Source organism: Felis catus, chromosome B3 (assembly GCF_018350175.1).
Source record: "Felis catus isolate Fca126 chromosome B3, F.catus_Fca126_mat1.0, whole genome shotgun sequence".
Lineage (NCBI taxonomy): Eukaryota > Metazoa > Chordata > Mammalia > Carnivora > Felidae > Felis > Felis catus.
Window position 1 is genome coordinate 52,065,146 of NC_058373.1, and position 25,721 is coordinate 52,090,866.

Genomic DNA, 25,721 nt, shown 5'->3' on the forward strand with positions numbered 1-25,721 from the left:
AAATTGAAGAAGATATAAAGAAATGGAAAAACATTCCGTGCTCATGGATTGGAAGAATAAATATTGTCAAAATGTCAATACTACCCAAAGCTATCTACACATTCAATGCAATCGCAATCAAAATTGCACCAACATTCTTCTCGAAGCTAGAACAAGCAATCCTAAAATTCATATGGAACCACAAAAGGCCCCGAATAGCCAAAGGAATTTTGAAGAAAAAGACCAAAGCAGGAGGCATCACAATCCCAGACTTTAGCCTCTACTACAAAGCTGTAATCATCAAGACAGCGTGGTATTGGCCCAAAAACAGACACATAGACCAATGGAATAGAATAGAAACCCCAGAACTAGACCCACAAACGTATGGCCAACTAATCTTTGACAAAGCAGGAAAGAACATCCAATGGAAAAAAGACAGTCTCTTTAATAAATGGTGCTGGGAGAAATGGACAGCAACATGCAGAAGATTGAAACTAGACCACTTTCTCACACCATTCGCAAAAATAAACTCAAAATGGATAAAGGACCTGATTGTGAGACAGGAAACCATCAAAACCCTAGAGGAGAAAGCAGGAAAAGACCTCTCTGACCTCAGTCGTAGCAATTTCTTACTTGACACATCCCCAAAGGCCAGGATATTAAAAGCAAAAATAAACTACTGGGACCTTATGAAGATAAAAAGCTTCTGCACAGCAAAGGAAACAACCAACAAAAGTAAAAGGCAACCAACGGAATGGGAAAAGATATTTGCAAATGACATATCGAACAAAGGGCTAGTATCCAAAATCTATAAAGAGCTCACCAAACTCCACACCTGAAAAACAAATAACCCAGTGAAGAAATGGGCAGAAAACATGAATAGACACTTCTCTAAAGAAGACATCCAGATGGCCAACAGGCACATGAAAAGATGCTCAACGTCGCTCCTCATCAGGGAAATACACATCAAAACCACACTCAGATATCACCTCACGCCAGTCATAGTGGCCAAAATGAACACATCAGGAGACTATAGATGCTGGAGAGGATGTGGAGAAACGGGAACCCTCTTGCACTGTTGGTGGGAATGCAAATTGGTGCAGCCACTCTGGAAAACAGTGTGGAGGTTCCTCAAAAAATTAAAAATAGACCTACCTTATGACCCAGCAATAGCACTGCTAGGAATTTACCCAAGGGATACAGGAGTGCTGATGCATAGGGGCACTTGTACCCCACTGTTTATAGCAGCACTCTCAACAATAGCCAAATTATGGAAAGAGCCTAAATGTCCATCAACTGATGAATGGATAAAGAAATTGTGGTTTATATACACAATGGAGTACTATGTGGCAATGAGAAAGAATGAAATATGGCCCTTTGTAGCAACGTGGATGGAACTGGAGAGTGTGATGCTAAGTGAAATAAGCCATACAGAGAAAGACAGATACCATATGGTTTCACTCTTATGTGGATCCTGAGAAACTTAACAGAAACCCATGGGGGAGGGGAAGGAAAAAAAAAAAAAGAGGTTAGAGTGGGAGAGAGCCAAAGCATAAGAGATTCCTAAAAACTGAGAACAAACTGAGGGTTGATGGGGGGTGGGAGGGAGGGGAGGGTGGATGATGGGTAGTGAGGAGGGCACCTTTTGGGATGAGCACTGAGTGTTGTATGGAAACCAATTTGACAATAAATTTCATATATTGAAAAAAAAACGGTGCTAGGAAAACTGGACAGCAACATGTTAAAGAATGAAACTGTACCACTTTCTTATACCATACACAAAAATAAACTTAAAATGGATTAAAGAGTTAAACATGAGAACTGAAAACATAAAATTCCTAGAAGAAAACATAGGCAGTAATTTCTTTCTCTGCACTGACAGTGCCGAGCCCGATGCGGGGCTCGAACTCATCAACTGTGAGATCGTGACATGAGCCGGATGCAGAGGTGGATTCTTAACTGACTAAGAATGGAATTGTTTTCTTAATTTCTCTTCCTGCTGCTTCACTATTAGTGTATAGAAATGCAATAGATTTCTGTATATTAAGTTTGTATCCTGCAACTTTACTGAATTCATTTATCAGTTCTAGTTTTTTTGCTAGAGTCTTTAGGGTTTTCTATATATACTCTTATGTCATCTGTAAATAGTGACAGTTTAACTTCTTTCTTACCAATTTGGATGCCTTTTCTTTCTTTTTCTTGTCTGATTGCTGTAGCTGAGACTTCCAGTACTATGTTGAGTAAAAAGGTTGAGAGTGGACATCCTGTCTTGTTCTTGATCTTAGAGGAAAAACTCTCAGTTTTACACCTTTGAATATGATGTTAGCTGTGCGTTTTTCACTTATGACCTTAATTATGTTGTGGTATGTTCCCTCTAAGCCTGCTTTGTTGAGAGTTTTTATCATGAATAGATGTTGAAGACTGTCAAATGCTTTTTCTTCATCTACTGAGATGATCATAAGCTTTTCCTCCTCTCTCTTGTTAATGTCACGTATCATATTGATTGGCTTGTGAATATTGAACCCCCCCCCCCCCCGATCTCTGGAATAAATCCTACTTGATCATGATTTTTTAAAATATATTGTTGGATTCACTTTCAGTTTGCTAATATTTTGTTGAGGATTTTTGCATCTGTGTTTATCAGAGATATTGGCCTGTGGTTTTCTTTTTTTGTAGTGCCTTTATCTAGTTTTGGTATCAGGATAATGCTAGTTTTGTAGAATGAATTTGGAGCTTTCCTTCCTCTTCTATTTTTTGGAACAGTTGGAGAAGAATAGGTATTAACTCTTCTTTAAATAGTTGGTAGATGGGGCGCCTGGGTGGCGCAGTCGGTTAGGCGTCCGACTTCAGCCAGGTCACGATCTCGCGGTCCGTGAGTTCGAGCCCCGCGCCAGGCTCTGGGCTGATGGCTCGGAGCCTGGAGCCTGTTTCAGATTCTGTGTCTCCCTCTCTCTCTGCCCCTCCCCCGTTCATGCTCTGTCTCTCTCTGTCCCCAAAATAAATAAACGTTGAAAAAAAAATATATTAAAAAAAGAAAAAAAAATAGTTGGTAGAATTCACCTGTGAATCCATCTGGCCCTGGATTTTTGTTTTTTGGGATTTTTTGTTTATTATTATTATTACCAACTCAATTTCATTACTAGTAACCAGTCTGTTCAAATTTTCTTTTTTCTTAATTTCTTTATTTAAAGTTTTTTTTTTATGTTTATTTTTGAGAGACAGAGAGAGACAGAGTGCAAGTGGGGGAGGGGCAGAGAGAGAGGGAGACACAGAATCTGAAGCAGTCTCCAGGTTCTGAACTGTCAGCACAGAATCCAACCCATGAACTATGACATCATGACCCGAGCTGAAGTCAGACACTTAACCGACTGAACCACCCAGGCACCCTTGTTCAAATTTTCTACTTCTTCCTGACTCTGTTTTGGAAAGTTACATGTTTCTAGGAATTTATCCATTTCTTCTAGATTATCCAATTCATTAGCATATAATTTTTCATAACATCCTCTTAAAATCCTTTGTGTTTTTCTGGTGTCAGTTTTTATTTCTTCTCCTTCATTTCTGATTTTATTTGAATTTTGTCTTTCTTTTTTTTTTTTTATGAGTGAGGCTAAAGGTTTATCAATTTTGTTGATCTTTTCAGAGAACCAGCTCCTGGTTTCATCAATGTGTTCTATTGTTTTTTTAGTCTCTATGTCATTTACTTCTCCTCTAATTTTTATTATTTCCTTCCTCCTACTGGCTTTGGACTTTGTTCTTTTTCTAGTTCCTTTAGGTATAAGATTAAGTTGTTTATTTGAACTATTTCTTCATTCTTGAGGTATGCCTGTATTGCTATAATTTTCCCTCTTAGAATAGTTTTTGCTGTATCCCAACAATTTTGGCCTATTGTGTTCTATTTTCATTTGTTTCCATGTATTTTTTAATTTCCTCTTTGATTCCTTAGTTGACCCATCCATTAAATATAGTAGCCTGTTTTTTAGCCTCCATGTGTTCTTTCCAGATTTTTTCTTATGATTGATTTCTAGCTTCATACCATTGTGCTTGGAAAAAATGAATGATGTTATTTCAGTCTTTCTGAATTTACTGAGACTTGTTTAGTGGCCAACATGTGATTTATTCTGGAGAATGTTCTTTGTGCACTTGAAAACAATGTACATTCCACTGTTTTTGAATGGAATATTCTGAATATATATGTTAGGTCTATCTCATCCAATGTGTCATTCAAAGCCATTGTCGGTTCATTTTCTGCCTGAATGATCTATCCATTGATATAAGTGGGGTGTTAAAAGTCCCATATTATTATTATATTACTGTCAGTTTCTTCCTTTATGTCTGTTAATAGTTGCTTTATTTATTGAGGTGCTCCTATGTAGGTGCATAGATATTTACAATTGTTATATCTTCTTGTTGTTTTTTTTCTTTGTCATTATGTAATGTCCTTCTTTGTCTCGTTAGTCTTTGTTTTATTTTTTAAAAGTTTTTAAGTTTATTTATTTATTTTGAGAGAAAGAGAGTGCGAGGTATACAGGCAGAGAGAGAGAGGGGAGAACGCAGAACCCGATGCGGGGCTCGAACTCACAAACCGTGAGATCATGACTTGAGCTGAGATCAGGAGTTGGACACTTAACCAACTGAGCCACCCAGGTGCCCCTCTTTGTTTTAAAGTCCATTTTGTGCAGTGTAAGTATTGCTAGTCTGATGTCTTTCTTAACTGGATGGGTGTACTCCAACAGTTGGCTCTAAGAGGAAGCTCCTATTATTTCTCATTGGTTATCATTTTTATTTTTAATCAGCAATGAGGAAAGTCAGGGATACTAATTAATGATAGAGTTGAGATAAACTGCATATCACATTAAACATCCTCCTCTAATTGACTTGGTGGTCATGGGAGTGGAACAGAGAACCTTCTGAATGGGTAGAAATTCCTATCTTTTCAGTCTGAGTGGTGCTTGCATGAGCTGCTGTACATGAGTAGAACTTCAGTGAGCAGCTGAGCCTCAGAGCTGTGAGCTTTACACACCTCACTGTACCTACTTCACACTCCTGTTTTAACAGATGCCAAAAGAAAAAGCTTTCAGTAGTAAATCTGTTTCCTACTTTGAATAAACCACAAGGTGAAAACAATACAACTTCAATACTTTGACTAAGGTTTCTTAACAAGTCATAAAAGGATCCTTAGTTTATTCATTCATATCTATTTAGCAAACCTTAGTAGGTGCCCACCACCCACATTGCCAGATACCACCGGCTCTGGGGGTGGACTTGCTGGCACCATCCTATGTTCTCAGGCCCTTCATGGAAACCATCTGTGATTGAACAGCGGGGGAAGCTGAGAGCTCAGAGCGGGAGGGGTGGTCACAAACTTGCTGCAAAGGGCTGCCTGAGCCAGCCTTGGAGGGGGAGGATGTTGCCAGTGAAGTGTGAGGGCAGCCCAGTGGGAGGCAGGCAGCTGACAGGTGGGCGGGGCCAGATCACAGGGCCCCCTGAATGGGCTGACCCAGAGAAGGGCAGAGAGCCATTGCAAGGGCTGCCTCAGATTTGGGTTTTTTTTTTTTAATGTTTATTTATTTTTAGAGAGCATGAGTGGGGACAGAGGGGGAGAAAGAGAATCCCAAGCAGGCTCTGCTCTGTCAGCACAGAGCCCCACACGGGGTGGGGGCTCAATCTCACGAACTGTGAGGTAATGGCCTGAGCCAAAATCACGGGTCAGACACTTAACCAATGGAGCCATCCAGGAGCCCTGATTTGGGTTTCTTTTAATGAGGAGAGCCTCTGAGTCAGATTAAAGCCTTCCATGGCCCACCATGGCTTCAGCTGACTGAGGTCAGCAGGGGATGCGAGGCTTGTAGCAGGGAGACCAGGTGACTAGGTAACTTTCATTGCTGACCAGAGGATGCAGTGTTTGCACCTGTTGCTTACCACCAGGATTCTCAAGGAGCTGTACGGTAGGGGGTGCTGTGGCCTGGGCTGGCTGCAGTGGCCAGAACCAGATGTCTTTGGGCCTGAGGAGCAAGCCACTTAAAGCCACACAGGATGTTGAGTCTGGATGAAGGAGAGCTCAGAGGGAGGCAAGAACAGTGAGTCTTCGGGCATCTGAAGTCCCTCGGGTTGTGTCCCATCACCCTCACTTTGTGTGGCCACGGGTGCTGGAAGTGGGGATTAAATGGGGCATCTGTAAGGTAGAAAGTGCTTTCCTCCTAACAAGCAGCTAGCAGCAGGTAGAGAAGGTCCTGCTGGCTATTCCTGTGGGGATGCAATCTGGAAGACAGAGCAACGTAAGGTCTTGGCTCAGAGTCAGACAGCTGAGATCAGATCCTGGCTTCACTGTATTCTAACCGGCCAGTCCTAACAAGGTTTTATTCTGTTTTGTTTTTCTTACCTGCAAGTGAGAATGGTAGTGAATTCCTCCCTCATAAGGGTTTCTGAGGATTAAATGAGGTGATTTGTATAAAATACTTAGTATGGCCCCCGGTAAATATCAATAAATTTTAGGTTTTATCACTTTATTATTTATTATTATTAATATTTACCCAAAGCTTCCCGGGTGACTCGGATGCATGGCCTGGTTTGGGTACCTTAATGAACCTTAAGCTTCCTTATATTTTGGGGATCAAGGATGGAAAAAGAAAAACTCAAGGAACTGGTATAAGACTATGGTGTTAAACCTACAAAATCTCTACATTCCAGAATAAATGACTGACAGCAAGTTAGAGGTTCTGTTTAGTGCATTTGTCGTGATGACCATTGGGCTTTTAAATTCTATTTTTACTTATAATGAAGATCACAAACATAATAAAAGTATTTTTAAATATATTTTTTTTACTATTAAGGATTTACTCCTAACTTTTAAAAAACTATTCATTTCTTTGATTGAAGAATATGGTATCGAAAATTCCCAAATTAAAGAGCTAGAGTGAGGTAATTGTTTAAAGCAGATTGTTTGGATGCCCCAAAGAAGATGAAGGTTATTGGCCCTTTCCTATAGGACAGGAATGGATGTGGGCCAGGAGGGATGAAAGGGAATTGTAGCATATTGTACATGTAAGTACCCAAATTAAGACCCTGGGTCTTAGACCCAGTCTTAAGACCACAAGTCTTGTGTGCTCATAAGTTACTTTTACGAGCCTATGTCATCTTGTCGGGTGTACCTGGGCCTCGTAAAGGAAGCCAAGGAGGATTGAGTCCCGTGGACAGCTGCAGGGGCTTGGCAGCCTTGGAGATTCCCCAAATTTGAGAGCTGCCCCTGAGTGGGAGCTCTGATGAGGGCCTTGGAGGCCACACCCAAGAAACTTGAACTCTCAGAACCCACCCAGCTCTTGCTCCCGGGAAGAGCTCCGAAGTGACTTCTGGCTGCAAGGAGATTCTAGGCCTCCCCACACTGCCTGGCAGGAAACGCGCTCCGAGATAGTACAGCTGGAGGGTGCAAGGCTAGGGTGGGAATAGATTCCGCTCCTCTCCTAATTGCAGAGAAAAGATATTCTTTTTTTTTTTTAACAAAATTTATTGTCAAATTGGTTTCCATACAACACCCAGTGCTCATCCCAAAAGGTGCCCTCCTCAATGCCCACCCTCCCCTCATCTACCCTCCCCTCCCTCCCACCACCCCATCAACCCTCAGTTTATTCTCAGTTTTTAAGAGTATCTTATGATTTGGCTCCCTCCCTCTCTTTTTTTTTTTTCTTCACCTCCCCCATGGTCTTCTGTCAAGTTTCTCAGGATCCACATAAGAGTGAGAACATATGGTATCTGTCTTTCTCTGTAGGACTTATTTCACTTGGCATAACACTCTCCAGTTCCATCCACATTGCTACAAAAGGCCACATTTCATTCTTTCTCATTGCCACGTAGTATTCCATTGTGTATATAAACCACAATTTCTTTTTAAGTGCTAGGCCCAGGGTATAAGAGAAAAGGGAAGAGAACAGGAAGCAAGGAGAGGAGGCGAGAACACCACCAGCAGAAGGAATTTGGGGGTGTAGTGTGGTCAGTGGGTGCACTGTATGCTGGCAGTTCCTAAAGCCTGGAGCCCATTTGCTTTCCTCAGCCATCAGTAATTTCCACCCGCAGAGGGCTCTCTATGTGGGCACTTTCACTGCAAGAGCCACTTCCTGTGTTGTCTTGTCACCTCATTCAGGCCCTGGGAGCAGCAGGAAGGTAGGGCTTGGGAGGCTGTGCTATCCAGAGCTTAGCCCTTGTGGATCCCCCAACCTTTGGCTGCTCAGGACAAGCTTCCCCGGGCCCTGCAATATGGGCAGCTGGGTCTGAGAGGCTGTGATCCTGGGATCCCCGCTGCCTTTCTCCCAGCCACACGAGGCTATGCTCAGCTAGAGCCCAAGCCTCACACACACTGGCTGTGACGAAAGTTAAAACCCTAACACCCCTCACCCCAGGTACTGCAGGGTTCCTCTCGCAGTATAGGCCGGCCTGTGTACTTGTAAGTACACTTATCAGACGCTGCTTGAGGGGTGCTGCACTGGCCTTAGATTTCCCTAAAATATGCCTTTGATCTTACCCTCTTGCTTCCCACAGCTCGGTCTGGCCTACAGGCTGAAGTCCTCACTCTATACCAGGCATACCTCTCCTTTGGTGCAGAGATAGGCTTTCACCTGCATGCCCTCCGTCCCCTCCCCTTCACCTGGTCAGCTCTCACTCATCCTTGAAGATCAGCTCAGATGTTGCCAGAATGGGTTGATTGCCCCTCCCATGGGCCTGCCTGTACCTCAGCACTTCTCACTCCATTGTGAGTCCTCATCGTCTTGTCTGCCGAGATCCTCAGAAAAACTTGCTATCCAGCAATGTCAAGCTTATTAGACCTAGTGCAGCAAGGGAGAACCCCAAGTTGACAAAATCTCCATAGCATCTCAAAATGAAGAAATCAGGGAAGGTTACTTGGAGAGTTTTGGGGTCCAAGCTGGGTGATTTTAAGGTGGGTCTCTCCAGGTAGGAGACTGGTTATAACATTGATAGCTTTGGGTTGGTGAGCCCCACAAAGTAAGAGTCTTGAAGTGAGTCTTGTTGAGCAAGCTGTTAGTCTTGATAAATAAGTTGTTGAGTTGGTTTACAGTCTTATCTTGCAGGAGCAGGTATTTCCTGAAGCAAGCAGCTAGGTTGTTTTTACTTGGTGCCAGTATTGTCGAACATAGCCCGGGGAAAGTCTTCCTGGTCTCAGAATTGTTTAACACAGGGGTAGGGAATTAGTTTGGTGTCAGTTCTTATGGCCAAGTCTGTTGAACTGAGCTCCAGGAGAGCAGAGACCAAAATATAATCTTTGTGCAAACCCTGATCAATGCCTGTTAACACAGCACCTGGACGTCATAAGCACACAGCTAATGCTTATTCAATCCATGAGTGCATGAGTGTGGCCTCATCAGTGGCCATAGGACCTTCTCGGGCAGCACCCTGCTCTGGAAAGAAGCAGCCACAGGAGAATGTGTCTAAGAAAATGCTGCCTGACCCTGGCTGCTCCGGGTGGGGTCCAGTGATTAGCATTGGTATGACCTCAGATTTTGTGAGAACTGTGGTTCTCAACACCCCCCCTCAGTGCAAATTAACCTGCATCACGGTGGCTGTAGAGCAGTTGGTGTCTGAGAAGCAGTTGGAGCATCTGGCCTGCTTGTGGGAGGCGCTCCAAGTGCTGTTCTACAGCTACTCATGGAGCACTTCCTGCATGCCAGCAGGCACACAGCCCTGCAGATACAGCGCGGAGGCCTTCCGAATTTCCTGCTCTGGAGGGTGCATAAACACACATCTCAAGGACACTGAGACTGTCAAAAATGACCTTTTTGCCCCTCAGTATAGGAGAAATATTTCTATGCTTGAATCCACATATAGTGAGGCATGTGTCCGTGTGTGTTCAAGGAGGCTCCTTCCCCCCTCCACCCACCCCCCATCCAGCTGTAAGCATCTGATTGACTTCCCCTGACAGAAGTCTTAATAACAACGCTCTTCCTGTCCTTTTCTGTGGACAGATCCTGACGGCGAGCGGCGATGGCACATGTGCCCTGTGGGACGTGGAGAGCGGACAGCTGCTGCAGAGTTTCCATGGGCACGGGGCCGATGTGCTCTGCTTGGACCTGGCCCCCTCAGAAACAGGCAACACCTTCGTGTCTGGGGTAAACACCCAAGGAAAATCCCTAGGGGCCCTTTTCTCCATGGGAGGCTTATGCTGGCAATTTTGGGGACTGGATCAGACACTTCTCTAGAAGGGGCTGCAGGAATTGTCCTCAGCTCACTTCCACACCCCCGTCTCCCACAGCACTGGCACTGCTTGGGGGGCAGTGACAGTGCTGGGCTGTGAGGGTCTCCTGCTGCCGACATTCAGTCTACAGAGGGATCTGGAATGTTCTCCTAGATGAGCAGTAGGTGGAAGAGTTGACCATGTGTTATACATATGTCAGGGGCGAATAAGAACAGAGAACTGAGCAGGCCAACCTGCCTCAGGTCCTGTCTCACTTTAGTCAGGACACTGGTGAGAGAGGACAGTGCTGGACACACCACTGCATGGTGTTTGTAGCTGGAAGACATAAGGGCCCTTTGCTCCAAGCTGCCCGTGTGTTAGCGCGGGGCATCAGGTAAGGGCTGTGAGGCCTGTAATCGGCAGGGACCCCATTTTCTTTTTGGGTATTTGGCCCCAACTGTGTATGTTTCATTTCTGTGCCTTTAAATAACTATACTTATCCCTCCTCAACTACACTGTCTTTTCAAATTGTTGTATCACTGTAGATTATATTGTCTCAGGGCAGTCAACTCCCTCTGGTTTAGTGTCCTCAAAAGATTGGAAGACACTCCTGATTGCTTTGCCCACATTCTCATTAAAGATAATCAGAGTGCTGAACCCCCACGGTGGGTATTCCTGAGATGCCAGTTCTGGTACTTCATCACACTCTTTTCTCTGAGTTGAAACCAGCAACTTAAATACCAACTTTAAGCCATTACTTATTATTTGGCCATTGACAGTCTACATTGTACTACCCAAGCTTGATAACAGGGTTGCTCTGCAGGAATTTGTCAAATGCTCCTAGAACCATGATAGTATAATGTGAAAACCTCATGTTTATGAATCTCTGGGTCATGTTGGCAACCCAGAGAGAGTGTTTACAGGTATTGAGGAAGAAGCCCAGGATGGTGAGTTGCTAGAGATACCCAACTAACTGCTGGCAAGGTCATGACTCCAGCAGCATGCTGCAGAGGTATAGACGGCCCAGCTTTGTTCAGGGCTGCCCCATACACCTGAGATGAAGCTGGGCGGTCCCATTGTGCACCCACTGTATGCCTGCCCTCCCCCTGGGCTGAGAGGCAGAGATAAAGAGGAAGGAGGAAGGGGAAAACAGAACAAAGAGAGAAATGCCCAGGAGGAAAGCAAGAAGGAGGCTCTGGAGGGTTTACACCAACTTGGGAAGGTGCAAAAGAAGAAAACATGCTGAAAGAGAAATCTGGGTGCCTTCCGTTGCTCCCCCCACACTCTCAAGACCTGGTTCTGGCTTTCTAAGGGCTTATCAGTTGAGGAAAGCTAGTCTCAGAAAAGCATGTTGTCAGCCATTTACCAATGGAAAGGAAATGGCTCTGTTACATAACAGGAACTCATGCCCATCTGTAGACAGTCCTTGCAGTGGCCATAACTCTGGATAACTTTGCATTTGTAGGGATGTGACAAGAAAGCCATGGTGTGGGACATGCGCTCTGGCCAGTGCGTGCAGGCCTTTGAAACACACGAATCTGACATCAACAGTGTCCGGTCAGTGAGTAGAATGTTCACATAACTTCTCTGTTCTGCTGGTAATCCCTGGCCTGGGGTTCCTGCTCAGCCCAGGAACCACCTCCAGACTCAGTTTACCTGGCTGAGAGAGGTCTCTCCAGCAAGAATGGCTGATTTGTGGTGGCACCGAACAGCGTGCCAGATCGCTTGGATATTTTTAATTTAATGGCAGTAGGAGCAATTGATATTATCCTCCCTAAACAGTCAGTATTTCCCATTCATTTATTCAGCAAATATTTATTGAGACTTACATGCTAGACATTGTTCCAGAGACAAGGTCTCTACTTCCCTGCAGGAGGCAAGACAAACAAATAAACAAATGTACAACTTAATTTAAGGTAGTGATAAGTGTGTTATGAGAAAAGTAAAATAGGCAGATGGGATGGGTTATTACTTAGGATGATCAGGGAAGACCTCTCTGAGAAAGTGATGTTTGAAAGAGCCAAGGCTTGAGCTGGGGTGGTAAGATGAGATGTGGAGGACTTAACCACAGGCCAGGTAGGGGGTGGCTGACATTGCCTCTGTTTTGCCTTTAAGAGATCACTCCGGCTGCTGTTTGGAGAAGAGAGTGTAGGGAAGCAAGAATGGAAGTACTACGGCCAATTAGAAAGTTGTTGTGTGAGTCCAAGAAAGAGGTGATGGTGGCTGGAAGTAAAGAAGACATTGTGGAGACAGAAAGGTCCAGAATTGTGACATTTCTGAGATTTTACCCTAGCTGCAAGCTATCAATTTAGGCTGCCACAGTTTCAAGCATGCTGGTAGAAGACATGAGACTCCTGAGTGCAAGATTAAGGACAGTTTATTATTACTCCTAGCAATGGCATCAGCCAGGGTATCAGCTTTTTTGATGCTGGTTTCCTGAGCCCCAATTCCACAGGGTGAAATGGAGAGGGCCAGATGACACCTGCACAGGCCAGGGGTTGCATTACAGGAGAAGAACCCTGAGCTTGGGAACCCAAACGTTTTATAAGGGTCAGTAAGCAGTGATTCATTTACTAAGACAGGGAAGACTGGAGGAAGTGCAGGTATGAGTCAGTCATTGCACATGGATGATGGAGCTCTGTTTGGGGATATTTACATTTGAGATGCCTGTATACAATGAAGTGGAGACATTGAGTAGGTAGGGATCTATGAACTGGTCCCAAGAGAGAGGTGAGGACTTGACATGTAAATTTGGAAGATGGCACTGTCAAGACGGTATTTGAAATATAATCACCCAAGAATCTTCATTATACTTAGTGAGAAAGCACTAGACTTGTTCTCCTTAAAAGCAAGAACAAGATAACAGTGCTTATTTACGTGAGCAATAGAAATGTTTGCAAGAATTTTCTAGCTCTTTGCCCTCAACTATAGGATAGAGATAAAGGGGAAAGACACTTACTTTTGGCAAATGTGCAGTAATTACCTAGAAAATTATAGAAAACTAATATAGATGGTAAATGAAGTTGGTAAGATGCAGGATAGAATATAAAGCCACAAAATAAATTGAATCGTTACATACTCACAAAATAAAGCTTTAAAATGCACATTCTCTCACCCATGCTGTTCCCCCTACCCTGACATCTCTTCCTCTAATATCCATTAGGTCTCAATTTAAACTTCCTTCTCCCCAGGAAGCCTGATTACTGAGAAGGCAATGAGTGTAACATTAATAACCATCATTTGCTGAATGCTTTTTATTTGGCACCATGCTCAGTTCTTTGCCTATACTATCTTATTGAATCTCCACAACAGGGAAAATGCATTATCATCCTCACTTTTCAAATGAGGAAACTGAGGCTGGGGTGAGATGAAGTCCTTTGCCAGAGGTATCACATGTAGCAAGGGATCATTGCATAGATCTGAGCAAGGCTCTGGGTATCTGATTCCAGCATCTGTGTGGATAATCATTGTCTTATCTCTGAGCTGACCCAAGTCCCAGGAATGAGGTGTGTGATCAATGGAAACTACGGTTACAGGGAGCCTGTTCTGTGTTCACTGCCTGGTGCAGACACACGTATTATCTCAGTTACTCCTCACCCACACTGTGCAAGGCCATTGTCACTGTCCCCTACTTATAGGGAAGAAAACTAGAGGTCAGTAGGCCAGCCAGATGAGCTTCCCTTTCTGGCCTCTGTAAAGAGTGGTCCTTGTGTCCCTAGAAGTGGAGATTCTGATTCCAATTCCATGGGCTTCACATGGAACAACCTTTCAGATGATTTCCAGATGATTCTGATGGACATTCAGAATTGGGAATCACCAGGGGTGCCTGGGTGGCTCAGTCGGTTGGGCGTCCAACTTTGGCTCAGGCCATGATCTCACTGTCCATGAGTTTGAGCCCCGCATCCAGCTCTGTGCTGACAGCTCGGAGCCTGGAGCCTGCTTTGGATTCTGTGTCTCCCTCTCTCTCTCTAGACCTCCCCCGCTCGCATGCTGTCTCTCCCTCTCTAAAAATAAGATAAAAAAAAAAAAAAAGAATTGGGAATCACCACTCTAAATAAAGTGCTTTCTACTCAAACTTTGTCTCTACAGATACTACCCAAGTGGAGATGCCTTTGCTTCAGGATCAGATGATGCTACGGTATGTTTCCAAGTTAGAGAGCTTTTCCTATTTGAGAGAGTGATGCAGTGGTTTAATTTTATTTTTCAAAAAAACCCTTTTTTTTTATTACAGTAATGTGAATTCATTAAGGAAAAGTTGGAAGGGGGATTCAAATATCTTAATCTCCTAACCCAAGAAAAATCACAGTTGGGTGAATTCCTTTCTGTCTTTCTTATTTTTTAACAAAGTGCTTTATAATTTGCTTTTTTTCATTTAGCAATAGACTGTGAACACTTTCATGTGTCAGTAATTAACTTTTCTAAATTATATTTTCTTAGTGATTGAATAGTATTCCATGTTATGGACATGCTATAATGTACTTTAGTCAATTTTTGGACATTTAGGTCTTTCAGGGATTTTGTTTTCTGTTAAAAAACGCTGCTATAAGTAAATATTTTTGGTACTTATTATTTCCTTAGAATTAATTCCCAGACATGAGCTTGCTAAGTCAAAAATAGACCTACTTTTAAGGCTTTTGATACTGTCAAGTTATGTTGACCTATTTTTCTAGAGAAAAAAGTTGCCTTTGGTGCCCTCAAAATATGTAATATCTTATTATAGTGAGTTTCATCTTAATTTGGTCCTATGGAAGAAAGTACAAAGGGGTAGATTGAATGTTTTAACAATAATAAAGATTTAAAACTTCCGTATGCCAAAAAATGTGTAACAAATTATAAGGGCATACATCTAGGAAAAATTCTTGCCACCTATATGACAGACCAAATTGAAATCTATTAGATATAAATGGGGTTGCATAATCAGTAAGACAATACCCTAATTTAAAAAAAAGAGGATACAATGCAGACTGTTTACAAAGCAGTAAATCCAACATGGCAAGCACCTGAAAACGTTTTCAGACCACCTGTAACCCAATACATGCAAGTTTAAGTGATCATTGCTCATTTGGATTAGCAGTGAAATGCTGCATCGTGGAGGTGATGTGGTAAAGGAGCCTGGAGTTAGGACCATTGGTACCACCCTTACAGAGGACAGTTTTGCCATACAAATCAAGAGCTTTTGTAACATCTCTACCCTTTGATCTGGTCATACTATTTCTTGGAAACAGTTTTATTCTAAGGACTCTATTCCTTAACTATTATAAGGGAAACATCAGAGATGTGCATAAAGATTTTTACAGAAGAATGATCATCAAGGGGCACCCTGGGTAGCTCAGTTGGTTAAGCATCCAACTCTTGATTTCTGCTCAGGTCATGATCTCACAGTTTGTGAGTTTGAACCCCACATGGGGCTCCTTGTTAACAGTGCAGAGCCTGCTTGGGATTCTCCCTGCCTCTCCCCTGCTCGTGCATTCTCTCTCCGCCTCTCTCTCTCTCTCTCTCTCTCTCTCTCTCTCTCTCTCTCTCTCTCTCTCAAAAATAAAGAAACTTAAAAAAAAAGAATGGTCATTAACCTTTTATTTATAAAAGAGAAAAATTAGATCATAATCAAAAGGCATGGTTAAACATATTCTGATATATCCACATGAGGAATATGCAACAACCATGTTAGTCATGTGGTTTTGAAGATTATTTAATGATATGAGAAAAAAAACTCATAACCTAATGTTAATAGAATTATGAGATATCCATTCCATTTAAATACACACACAAAATGGAAATAAGACTGAAGGAAATAGCCTAGATGTTAGTAAATACTTCCAGGATTTGGGGTGGTTTTTATTTCCTTCTTTAGGCATTTATGCATTTTTCTGTATTTTCTACAATGAATATGTATCCTTTATCAGAAAAAAAGAAGGGTTTCATTTTTGCTTTTGTACCCCAAAAGTCTTCTGTATTTGCTGTTTCTTTGAATCTGTACTGATCCATGCAGATTATTAGGAATCAGAATTAGGGGAGAAACTACTAGGGGAGAAAACTGGAGATATTTCCCTTATCCCTTAAACTACACAAGCCACCAGCACCTGCATATAGCCCTGTGGTCATCTCTTCACCAACCAGAGCCAGAAATAAGTGCTTCTTTATCTTCTTTGTCACACCAGTGTCGCCTCTACGACCTCCGGGCAGACAGGGAGGTTGCCATCTATTCCAAAGAGAGTATCATATTTGGAGCATCCAGTGTGGACTTCTCCCTCAGTGGTAAGATTTTATTTCAGAAACATTCCCGGGACTGTAAGACAGGACCTAAATGAAACCCAGCTCTCGATCCAGCTTTCAGCTGAACTTCCTATGAACCAGTGTGTTAAGCAATCTACATCTGCACCAGTTTTCTTCCACGACCCCCTACCCCACCTCACCCTACCTGAAGTGGCCTCCCCTATCCTGTTCATTTTAAGGGAGATGAAGGCTATGCCCACCTAATGCTGTTCTTTGAGACAATGCTGTATGAAACTTCCTATCTGTAGTGCCTTTAATTAGTCATTTCCTCCTCCGCCTTCCATTCTCCTCTTCATACCTTCAGAGGTGGAGGGGGTGAAGCAGCAGTCCCTTTCTCAATGCCCCGAAGCTCATGGCTCCTCTGACCTCACTGCTGGGGAGGCTGCTAGTGAAAGAGCAGCACTGATAGGACCATTCAGTTTCCCCAGACACAGCCCCCATTCTGCATCAGTGCTTTTATGCGTGCATGCTGCTATGCTGCCTACGGTATCTTTTGCCTCCCTTCTCTGCCTGGTGAACTCCTACTCAGCCCTCATGAGCCAACTCATGTCCTTCCTCTGCAGTGCCCTCCTTGATCCCCCTTCCTCCATGGTCACACAGCACTTCACACACAGCTAAGCACTTCCATTACAGCCCTTATCACCTAGTGCTACCATGTGTTAATTTAGGTGTTTGTCTGCCTGCCTGCCTGCCTGCCTACCACCACCACCACCATCCACAAGAGGCAGCAACTTCTCTGAATCCCCAGGGCAAAGCACAGTGCCTGGCACATAGCGGGCACTAAATCACTGTTGAATGAATGAATGGGCAAGTGACTGCATGAGTGAGTCAGTGAAAGTCATGAAAAGAAAAACAAAGGGAGGAACTGGTTCAGTAACCATCATGTCCTTCTACTTTGAGGTCGCCTGCTGTTTGCTGGATACAATGATTATACCATCAATGTCTGGGATGTTCTCAAGGGGTCCAGAGTCTCCATCCTGTTTGGACATGAAAACCGCGTTAGCACTCTACGAGTTTCCCCTGACGGGACTGCTTTCTGCTCAGGGTCATGGGATCATACCCTAAGAGTAAGAGAGCAGCTCTTTTATTTTACTGTGTGTGTGAGAGGAGAAGTGATTGGCCTTCTTAAAGCAGAGACTGAGGGTAATGTAAGCTGGGCTGTGTCAGCCAGAAGGAGCTCTAATTTCAGCTCTATGGCCACAGAAGGGATGAGTTGCCTGGGGAGATAGTGAATTCCCCCTCAATGCAAGTGTTCAGGCATAGATTAAACCGTGTATCAGCATGTAACTGAGGTAATAATTGGGGTAGGTTATCCAAAAGATTCCCTTTGATCCTACAAGTAGGATTCTTCTGATTCTAGCCTTTGGCAAACCACAGAGTGCCCCCAATAGTTCAGGGTTCTTATCCCACGGTGACATAGCCCTGTGAGACCCACAGCGGGGGCTTTAGGGGACCCATGAAGCTCTTGAAATTATATGTCATATTTCATGTGTGTCTGTTTTTCTGGTAAAAGTGTCCTCTTGGCTTTCATCAGATTCTCAAAGAGCTCTATGATTTTGTTGGATATTGGCTCCCCAGAAATATCTCCAAAATAGCCTATTCATAATGCAAAGCTAAATTTAAGGGACAAAGCACAAACGTGACAATCTTAGTGGCAGTCTTAGAAGGGGATAACAAAGACAGATGTTTATGAGGTGCGGGGCTGGGGAGTCTGGTTTAAGACCAGATGCAGGGATTTAATTAGGATTGGACAAATTTGTGGCATAATAGTTTAAAGATTGCTGGACACAGTGTTGGGGGAGGAAGAGGATTTTGAAGACAGTCTTGAAAAGTAACCAATCATTTTTGATGCTCTGTGTTGGCCTGAGAGAGGTCTTCTCTAAAGAGAGTAGTTGAGGGGCGCCTGGGTGGCGCAGTCGGTTAAGCGTCCGACTTCAGCCAGGTCACGATCTCGCGGTCCGGGAGTTCAAGCCCCGAGTCGGGCTCTGGGCTGATGATGGCTCAGAGCCTGGAGCCTGTTTCCGATTCTGTGTCTCCCTCTCTCTGCCCCTCCCCCGTTCATGCTCTGTCTCTCTCTGTCCCAAAAATAAATAAACGTTGAAAAAAAAGAAAAAAAAAAGAGTAGTTGAGTCATCTACTCTTAGGATAAATACATTAAAGGATTTTTGTGAAGTTCCTAAAACAACAAAGTTTTCTGTGACTTTATCTTCCGGGGCAAGTTTCCTAAATTTGTAGTCATGTTAATGTACTCAGTGCGGGTACAGATGGTTTTGGTACTTAGCCTAAGAGTTATAAGTCCCTAATAAGAAAGCACAGATGCTCTTCAGATGATTAACTAAGTGGGGCTGGGGGAATAGGTCCAAAGAAGTACCTTTGAGTTACCAGGAGTAAGGTGTAATCCATCCAAGACATGTGAGTGCTTTATTTTGCATGTGGGGTGTGTGTGTGTGTGTGTGTGTGTTTAATGTTGATTTTCTCTCTTTAAACTCCAGTTTTGCAAGTCATTAACTACTAAGGGACTACAAATTATCTGTTTGTGTTTGTATCTTTGCAGGTCTGGGCTTAATCGTCTCTTCACAATGCACACCTGAGAGTAGAATTTGAAATCATCATATGTAAACAGATCTTTCTTCTAGAGGATCTGAGGGCTACTGCAACTTAGCTTAAAGGAGCAACTCTATGGCTGAAGTTCACTCAGCGTCCCCAATATTACCATTAAAACTACCACCCTTGGAAAGATACTGGTGTGAGCCTCCAGCACTAGGACACCTTCAAGTACAGTGTCTTGCATTTTGAACACTTTTTAAAATTTATCCATTTTTAAGGTTATTCTAGTTATATAATCTCATCTCATTCTATTACCAACAGGATTCAGCATTTAACATATCCTGTAGTACTTCCTTAAATGAAATTTGTTTTCAGAGCACTTTAAAATCTGATTCCTCTCAGTGTGCACTGTCTTTGGAACCTTCCTCTAGAAGTGCTGATCTTAATGCACTACATGAGGCAGACTGTACTGATTAGTCTGTGATAGAAGATTCCAATTCCAAATGTAATTGGAAAATAATCACTTTTTTTAAGTTTATTTATTTATTTTGAGAGAGAGTATATGTGCATGCGTGGGGGAAAGGCAGAGAGGGAGAGAGAGAGAATCCCAAGCAGACTCTGTGCTGTCAGCACAGACCCCAATGCAGGGCTCGATCTCATGAACCTGTGAGATCGTGACCTGAGCCGAAATCAAGAGTTGGATGCTTAACCTACTGAGCTACCCAGGTGCCCCTGGACATAATCACTTTTTAAAAATTTTTTTATTGTAAAAATTTCTTTTTCAGTCTGGTAGTGTCTTTTTCAGATCAAACATTTCCATCTCTGTGAACAGTTCTAAATGAAGGAGAGATAGGCATTGAGTGGACAGGATGTTTGATTTATGAATTCTGTGATGATGCAATCACTTGGACAGGATATTTCCTGTTGTTGAAGAGTAAAGCTGAATGCTGTTTGTGACACAAATGCTTCTCAGAGCAACCAGAACCTTTCTGTGCAGGAACACAAGACCGCAAACTTATTTAAAAACCTGTTAGTAATAGTAGATGTTCTAGAATTAATAGCATCCACTCAGGCTAAAGTAGATCATATCCATATAAAGTATATTCATATTTATTGCATTGAAAAAGTAATTACATATGCAAATTAACTGATAGGTCTTGAGTAATAATGTCTTTGCTGCTCTTATATTGAGAAAAAAGAACATAAAAAAATACCTTGTCTTTATTTGAAATTCAGCGTTTCCTTCTGGAAGACACCAAGAATTTTTGTTACGGGATCCCTTTGTCCTTTTTTAAGGTGTTGAGGGCTCTTCTTTCATTCATAAACATGGCATGCATTACTTAATCAAACAGAAGGTCACCTCACACACCAAAAATCATTCCCAGTGGAGGCCTGCCCTGGGGGTGGTCTGGGGTCCTGTGGTGCCCTTGGGCTTGTGTGCTGAGGGCCCTGGGTCATCCAGTCTCCTCTCTTGGCCCTGCTCCAGCCTGGCCCTTCTCCTAGTAGTAGTTCTGGCCCTGCTGTTCAGAGAGACCCTCCCAGAGCTGGAGCAGGGCATGGCCATCAGACAGGTCTGGCCCTGGGCCTCCTGCAAACATCAGGGCGTGTGCCAGGCCCGCCCTCAAAGCTACTGGTTCAGGTATCATAATGGGCCAGTCAAAAATCAGCTAGGCTAGCTTTTCCATTAATTATTTTCAAGTAAATATAATGGTTAGATTCTGTCATTTGCCAAGCAAACATTTTACTGAGGGTTTTACTACACAGCAGGCCTTGGGGTAGAGAGAGAAATGTACAAGGCCCCTGCTTGACTCCAAAGAGCCCAGAATGAGCCACCTTCTCTCCCCTTGCCCAGTGGAATCCAGTCTGGGCAAGGGCTCAGGGAAATGGGCCTAGCCAGCTCCTGCCAGCTGATTAAGGGCCAGGCCCCCGAGTGTGTCTCACAGAATTCCCAAGCTGCACTCCCAGAACATCCCAGAGTTTGCTCCTGGTCTCTAGGAGACCCTAGAGGGAAGGGTCTCCTTCCCTCTCTCCTACAGACCCTTTAGTGTCTCTGCACTCTGACCTGGACCTCCGAGAAATGAAGGAATACAGGACAAAAGAAAAGTCACCTAGACTATGGGGAGGCAAATTCAAGGTTATGTTTGGAGAGGCAGAGAGCATCTTCAGTATATGTGCAAAAATGGCCCATAACTTTCCAATCAAAAAAGCTTTGGGGGAAAAAAAAACGATGAACGCATTCCCTAGAACACTCACCCACGTTGGCAGTAAACCACCGCCCACCGTAAGTATTTGATTTCACAGTGGGTGTTGTTTAGTATTTATTAATGAAATACTTGGTTTGGAATATACCACACCATGTGGGGACTCCAGGGTATCTCCGGTAATAAATTGTATTTTGCATATTGAAAATAAGGCTGAGTGGAGTTTTTTAATCAGTTTTTCTTCTCTTTCCTTTTTTTTTTTTTTAAAGGATTTGGGGGCAAACTACCAAACCAATTGTGGTGAAGGGTCCATATGGATGTACCCTTGGGTGTGCACAGCTAGAGAATGGTTAGGCAAAAAGGGTGGGTCAGGTAAGGAGGGGTGTGGTGATGGGCATTTATGGGAAATACCTGTGAACTGAAATCAAGGCAGCTGCTTTGGCGTGGGCTGCCGGCCTCGCAGAAGTGGGGCCCAGCTGCCAGCCCTCTTCTGGAATGAGCCAGAGACCAGAGGCAGGGGCTCCCTATCTACTTCCCTCTTTCACCCCTTGACCTCCTCCACACCTTCCCTAGATTACAAGTGGCTTAAAGGCAGCAAAAGGTCATAAAGGTGTTTGTGCCCCGGACTCTCATGGTTACTTGGCCAGCTGACTGGAAGGTGACACCACTGACACCAGGACCCATCTGTAAGTTAGATGGGGACAGCATGGTGACAAAGGGTGTGCACCTAGGTTCAGACCCAGCTGTACCTCTATCATAGGATACATGATACCTGAATTTCTCAGCCTCAGTTTCCTCATGGTTGAATGGGAGAACACTAAAATATGTAAAGCACCTACCTCAGCCTTTGGCACATCTTCAACAACAGTTCCCTGTTTCCTCCATCTGTCCACCATCCTTCCAGCCCCACCACCCCTTCCTATCCCCTCTCTCTCTTCTCTTTTTCCCATGCCTACCTACCCCCTGCCTCCATCTCCTCTGGTCCTCGCTATTTCCCTTCCCTTGCTTTTTCTTCACTTCAGCCCTCCCCCCATTTCCTCCCCCTCCTTAAGCAGCCCCCAATCATGTATCAAAGTAGTAATTATCATCCAGTAGAGATTCATCTGGGCCAGTGGTTCTTAAGGTATTTGGTCTTAATGATCCCTCTACATTTTTAAAAATTATTGAGTTTTGGTTATGTGGATTATATATTGTATCTATTATCATATTAGAAATTAAAACTGAGAAAATTGTAAAACACAAGAATACAGAAGCCCATATTCCATTGGTGATGCTTTTACCAGATAACAGTAGCCTCTGGATAACTCCCCAGAGAATGGGAGTCTTAAAAGACACAAATATAAAAAAAGAGTATAATTCTGAAAATAGTTTGGACCTTGGGGGGCCTTCTGAAAGTGTCTCAGGATTGGGCCTATACTTTGAAACAGCTGATGGGGCTAACGATCCCTTCTCAAGAACCACTGTGTGAGAACCCCCCCTGAGGGCAGTAAGGCCCTCACAGCAGCTTGGGAAAAAAGGAGGGTGAGGATGAGGATCATTGAAAGGAACTGGAGGAGAGGTCCTCAAAGGAGGTTCCAAAGGGGCACAGAGAGGCAGTTGGGAAAGGCTAGAGGCCAACTGGGGCCTGTGGAATGCTAAAAATCTTTTCAGATGAGGGCCACTTGGGATCCTGGGGTAATCCCAGTAGATAGGTTAAATTAACTGGGGTTGGAGTTGGGGCCATATTGCTGCCAGCTGACTTCCTCCCAAGTCCTATAGAGCTGGCTGAGCAGGGAGGTGTAGATCTGCATTTCCCAAATCTGCCTGCTGAGAAAAACCATGCAGGTCAATAGCAGGTTAAAAATATGGGTCCTAAAACTATAGATATAGTTTCTGGAGATCTGGACTGGGAAGGACTGCAGAGGGCCAGGGATTCTGATGAGGCAAGTTGGGGGAAAGCTCTCAGTGAATCTTTTTGTCTCTGTGGATCCTTTCCAAGAACATGAGGCTAAACCACTCACCCTTTCACCCGTGATAGGAGAAAATCAAGTCACTCTTTAAAGCGTAGCACAGACCCTTCATTCTCTAGATGGGACGTGGCTGGAGCTAGGCTGGCCTTCAGGACTGATCAGTCTCCAGAGTAGGCTGACTCACAGCCATTTCTGGTGAAAAAAATGAAATTAGTATGTTTGTGCCATTGTATAAAGGATGCAGACCCTCTCGTGAGGAGATGGGCTCAGGAATGATGCTCTAGTTAATTTAACTGCATAAATAAATACGAACAACTAAATATAAGTATGGTATGAACATTTATGCAAAGGTTGTGACAACCAAAAATGCCTATCTTTGAACCAAATACATCACTGGTGAATACTTAACCTTATTGTAAACCAGGAACCATGAACCAGAGGTCAACCCATCTGTGCTCCCCAGTAACAGGCATCTTCACACCCCTAGGTCTGTACCCAAGAGAAATGAAGACCTGCCCACACAGAAACTTGAACACAAATGTGCACAGTAGCCCAAAGTGGAACATCTCAAATGTTCAACAACTGAGGTATGGATGAACAAACTGCGGCATATCAATATGATGGGATATTACTCGGCCATAAAAAGGAACGAAGGACTGACTCATGCCACAACATGGATAAACCTTGAAAACATTATGCTAAGCAAAAGAAGCCAGACATAAAGGACCATGCCGTATATGAGTCCATTTATATGAAATATTCAGAATAGGTAAATCCACAGAGACAGAAAATAGATTGGTGGTCACTTAAGGCTCGGGTTGAGATGAATGGGTAGGGACTGCCAATGGGTATAGGATTTCCTTTGAGGTAAGGGAATTAGATAGGGATGTCTGCACAACTCTGGGAATATACTAAAAACCACTGAATTATATACTTTGAAAAGGGTGGACTTTATGGTATGTGAATTATATATCACAGTTAAGCTGTTAAAAAATATATGGAAAAAATAGGTAGTCTGTAGCTATTTTCAGTATTTACAAAACAAAACAAAACAAAACAAAACAGAACAGAACAAAACAAAGAAACCAGATAGGTAAGACTCACCAACATGTCACATTTTGATTTTTGGTTAAAAGTGGTTGGACGAGGGGCATCTGGGTGGCTTGGTTGGGTGTCCGACTTCAGTTCAGGTCATGATCTCAAGGTCCGTGAGTTCGAGCCCCACGTTGGGTTCTGTGCTGTCAGTTCAGAGCCTGGAGCTTGCTTCGGATTCTGTGTCTCCTCCTCTCTCTGCCCCTCCCCCACTCATGCTCTGTTTCTATCAAAAAATAAATAAACGTTAAAAAAAATTAAAAGTGGTTGGACGAGTGAGCATGGGAAACCCTGGTTAGTTCGTATTAACAATAAAAATTTCTCTGTAAAGAACTTTTCCCATGTGCCAGGCACTGTGCTAAGCACCTTGCATGCACCAACTCATGTAATCCTTGTAACAGCCATATGGTGCAGGTAGGTTATTATTTGCATTTTTTAGATGGGGAAATTGAGCGTAGGAGAGTTGAATAAGTTGCTCATGGCTGCATAGCTTCTAAGTGGCAGAGCCCGAATTTTAACCAAATCTGACTGCAAACTGCCTCCTTGCATCCTGTGGATCAGAAATTCTGTGTAGAAGTTAATTCGTTCATTTTCTGTTTGGCTCAACTGATAATTATTAGGAGTTAACCAATGGCAGGGCCAGAAGATTTACCACTCACCCCCAATCTACTCCTAATCTAAGAAAAAACTGTGCTTGCTGCTAAAATATAATGTTCAAAAAGGTAAAATCATGGATCTCTGGCAAATCAAAAATATGATCACACATCAAAACATTTATTTAACTCAATGAGGGAACCCCTAAGATGTCAAAAACAGTTTGAATCAGAGCTTGATGTACAGAGATTTATACTCCCTTCTCACAAAATTCATTTGGCTCACTATAAATAAATCACTGACGTTGGTACACCAGGCACCCAGCAATATTGATGGCCAGCTGAACCTTTGTAGGGAGAATTCTATTGTTGCCATACTCTCTTCCTGTTCCCATAGCCTCTTTGTTCACAGACCCTAGAGCAAGCACTGTCATGGCTAGGTAAAGAAGCTCTCTGACATCCACAGACCACAGAATTTTGTCTACCTGATTATTGAGTCTGCTCTGCAGTGGCTGCCCTTTTGGGGCGTTCATATGAGACATGAATATCTTCAGTCTGTACCCATCCAGAGGGATTCGGCCACATTATCTCTTTCCAAGATTTCCTTGTCACCAATCTTCCAATCCTGTTCTTTTCAAGGCCCTGATCATCCAGCCAAATCATTCAGCAACTGCCCAAGAATCAATGTATATCTGTACTCTGGCCATCTCTCACTCCAGACCTAGTGGACAATCAAATATCTGGCTTGAATCCCTGTCCACTGGGAGGATTTTCCTTTACCACTGTCTTCACAGTCACCCCTGAGTGGGGTTGTGATGCTACAGCTGTCCACTCTCATGTGGTACCAGCACATCATATAGACCATCTGTAATGGGTCCCTCAGTCAACTGATCCTAAGCAATCCCTTGGA

The 25,721-nt window shown here is 43.4% G+C and overlaps 1 protein-coding gene across 4 annotated transcripts in view; it reads left to right on the forward strand.

Moving 5' to 3' along the window:
• The window catches only part of GNB5 (G protein subunit beta 5), a 59,720-nt gene extending 40,357 nt beyond the window's left edge, over positions 1-19,363 (forward strand). For all 4 annotated transcript variants that reach the window (XM_023255346.2, XM_023255349.2, XM_023255348.2 and 1 more), the window contains 6 exons: positions 9,948-10,091; positions 11,622-11,713; positions 14,246-14,294; positions 16,315-16,411; positions 17,330-17,496; positions 18,984-19,363. In XM_023255346.2, coding sequence (XP_023111114.2) covers positions 9,948-10,091; positions 11,622-11,713; positions 14,246-14,294; positions 16,315-16,411; positions 17,330-17,496; positions 18,984-18,995 — 561 coding nt within the window. In that variant the 3' untranslated portion in view covers positions 18,996-19,363. The remainder of the gene's footprint in view (positions 1-9,947; positions 10,092-11,621; positions 11,714-14,245; positions 14,295-16,314; positions 16,412-17,329; positions 17,497-18,983) is intronic.
• The last annotated feature ends 6,358 nt before the right edge of the window (positions 19,364-25,721 follow it).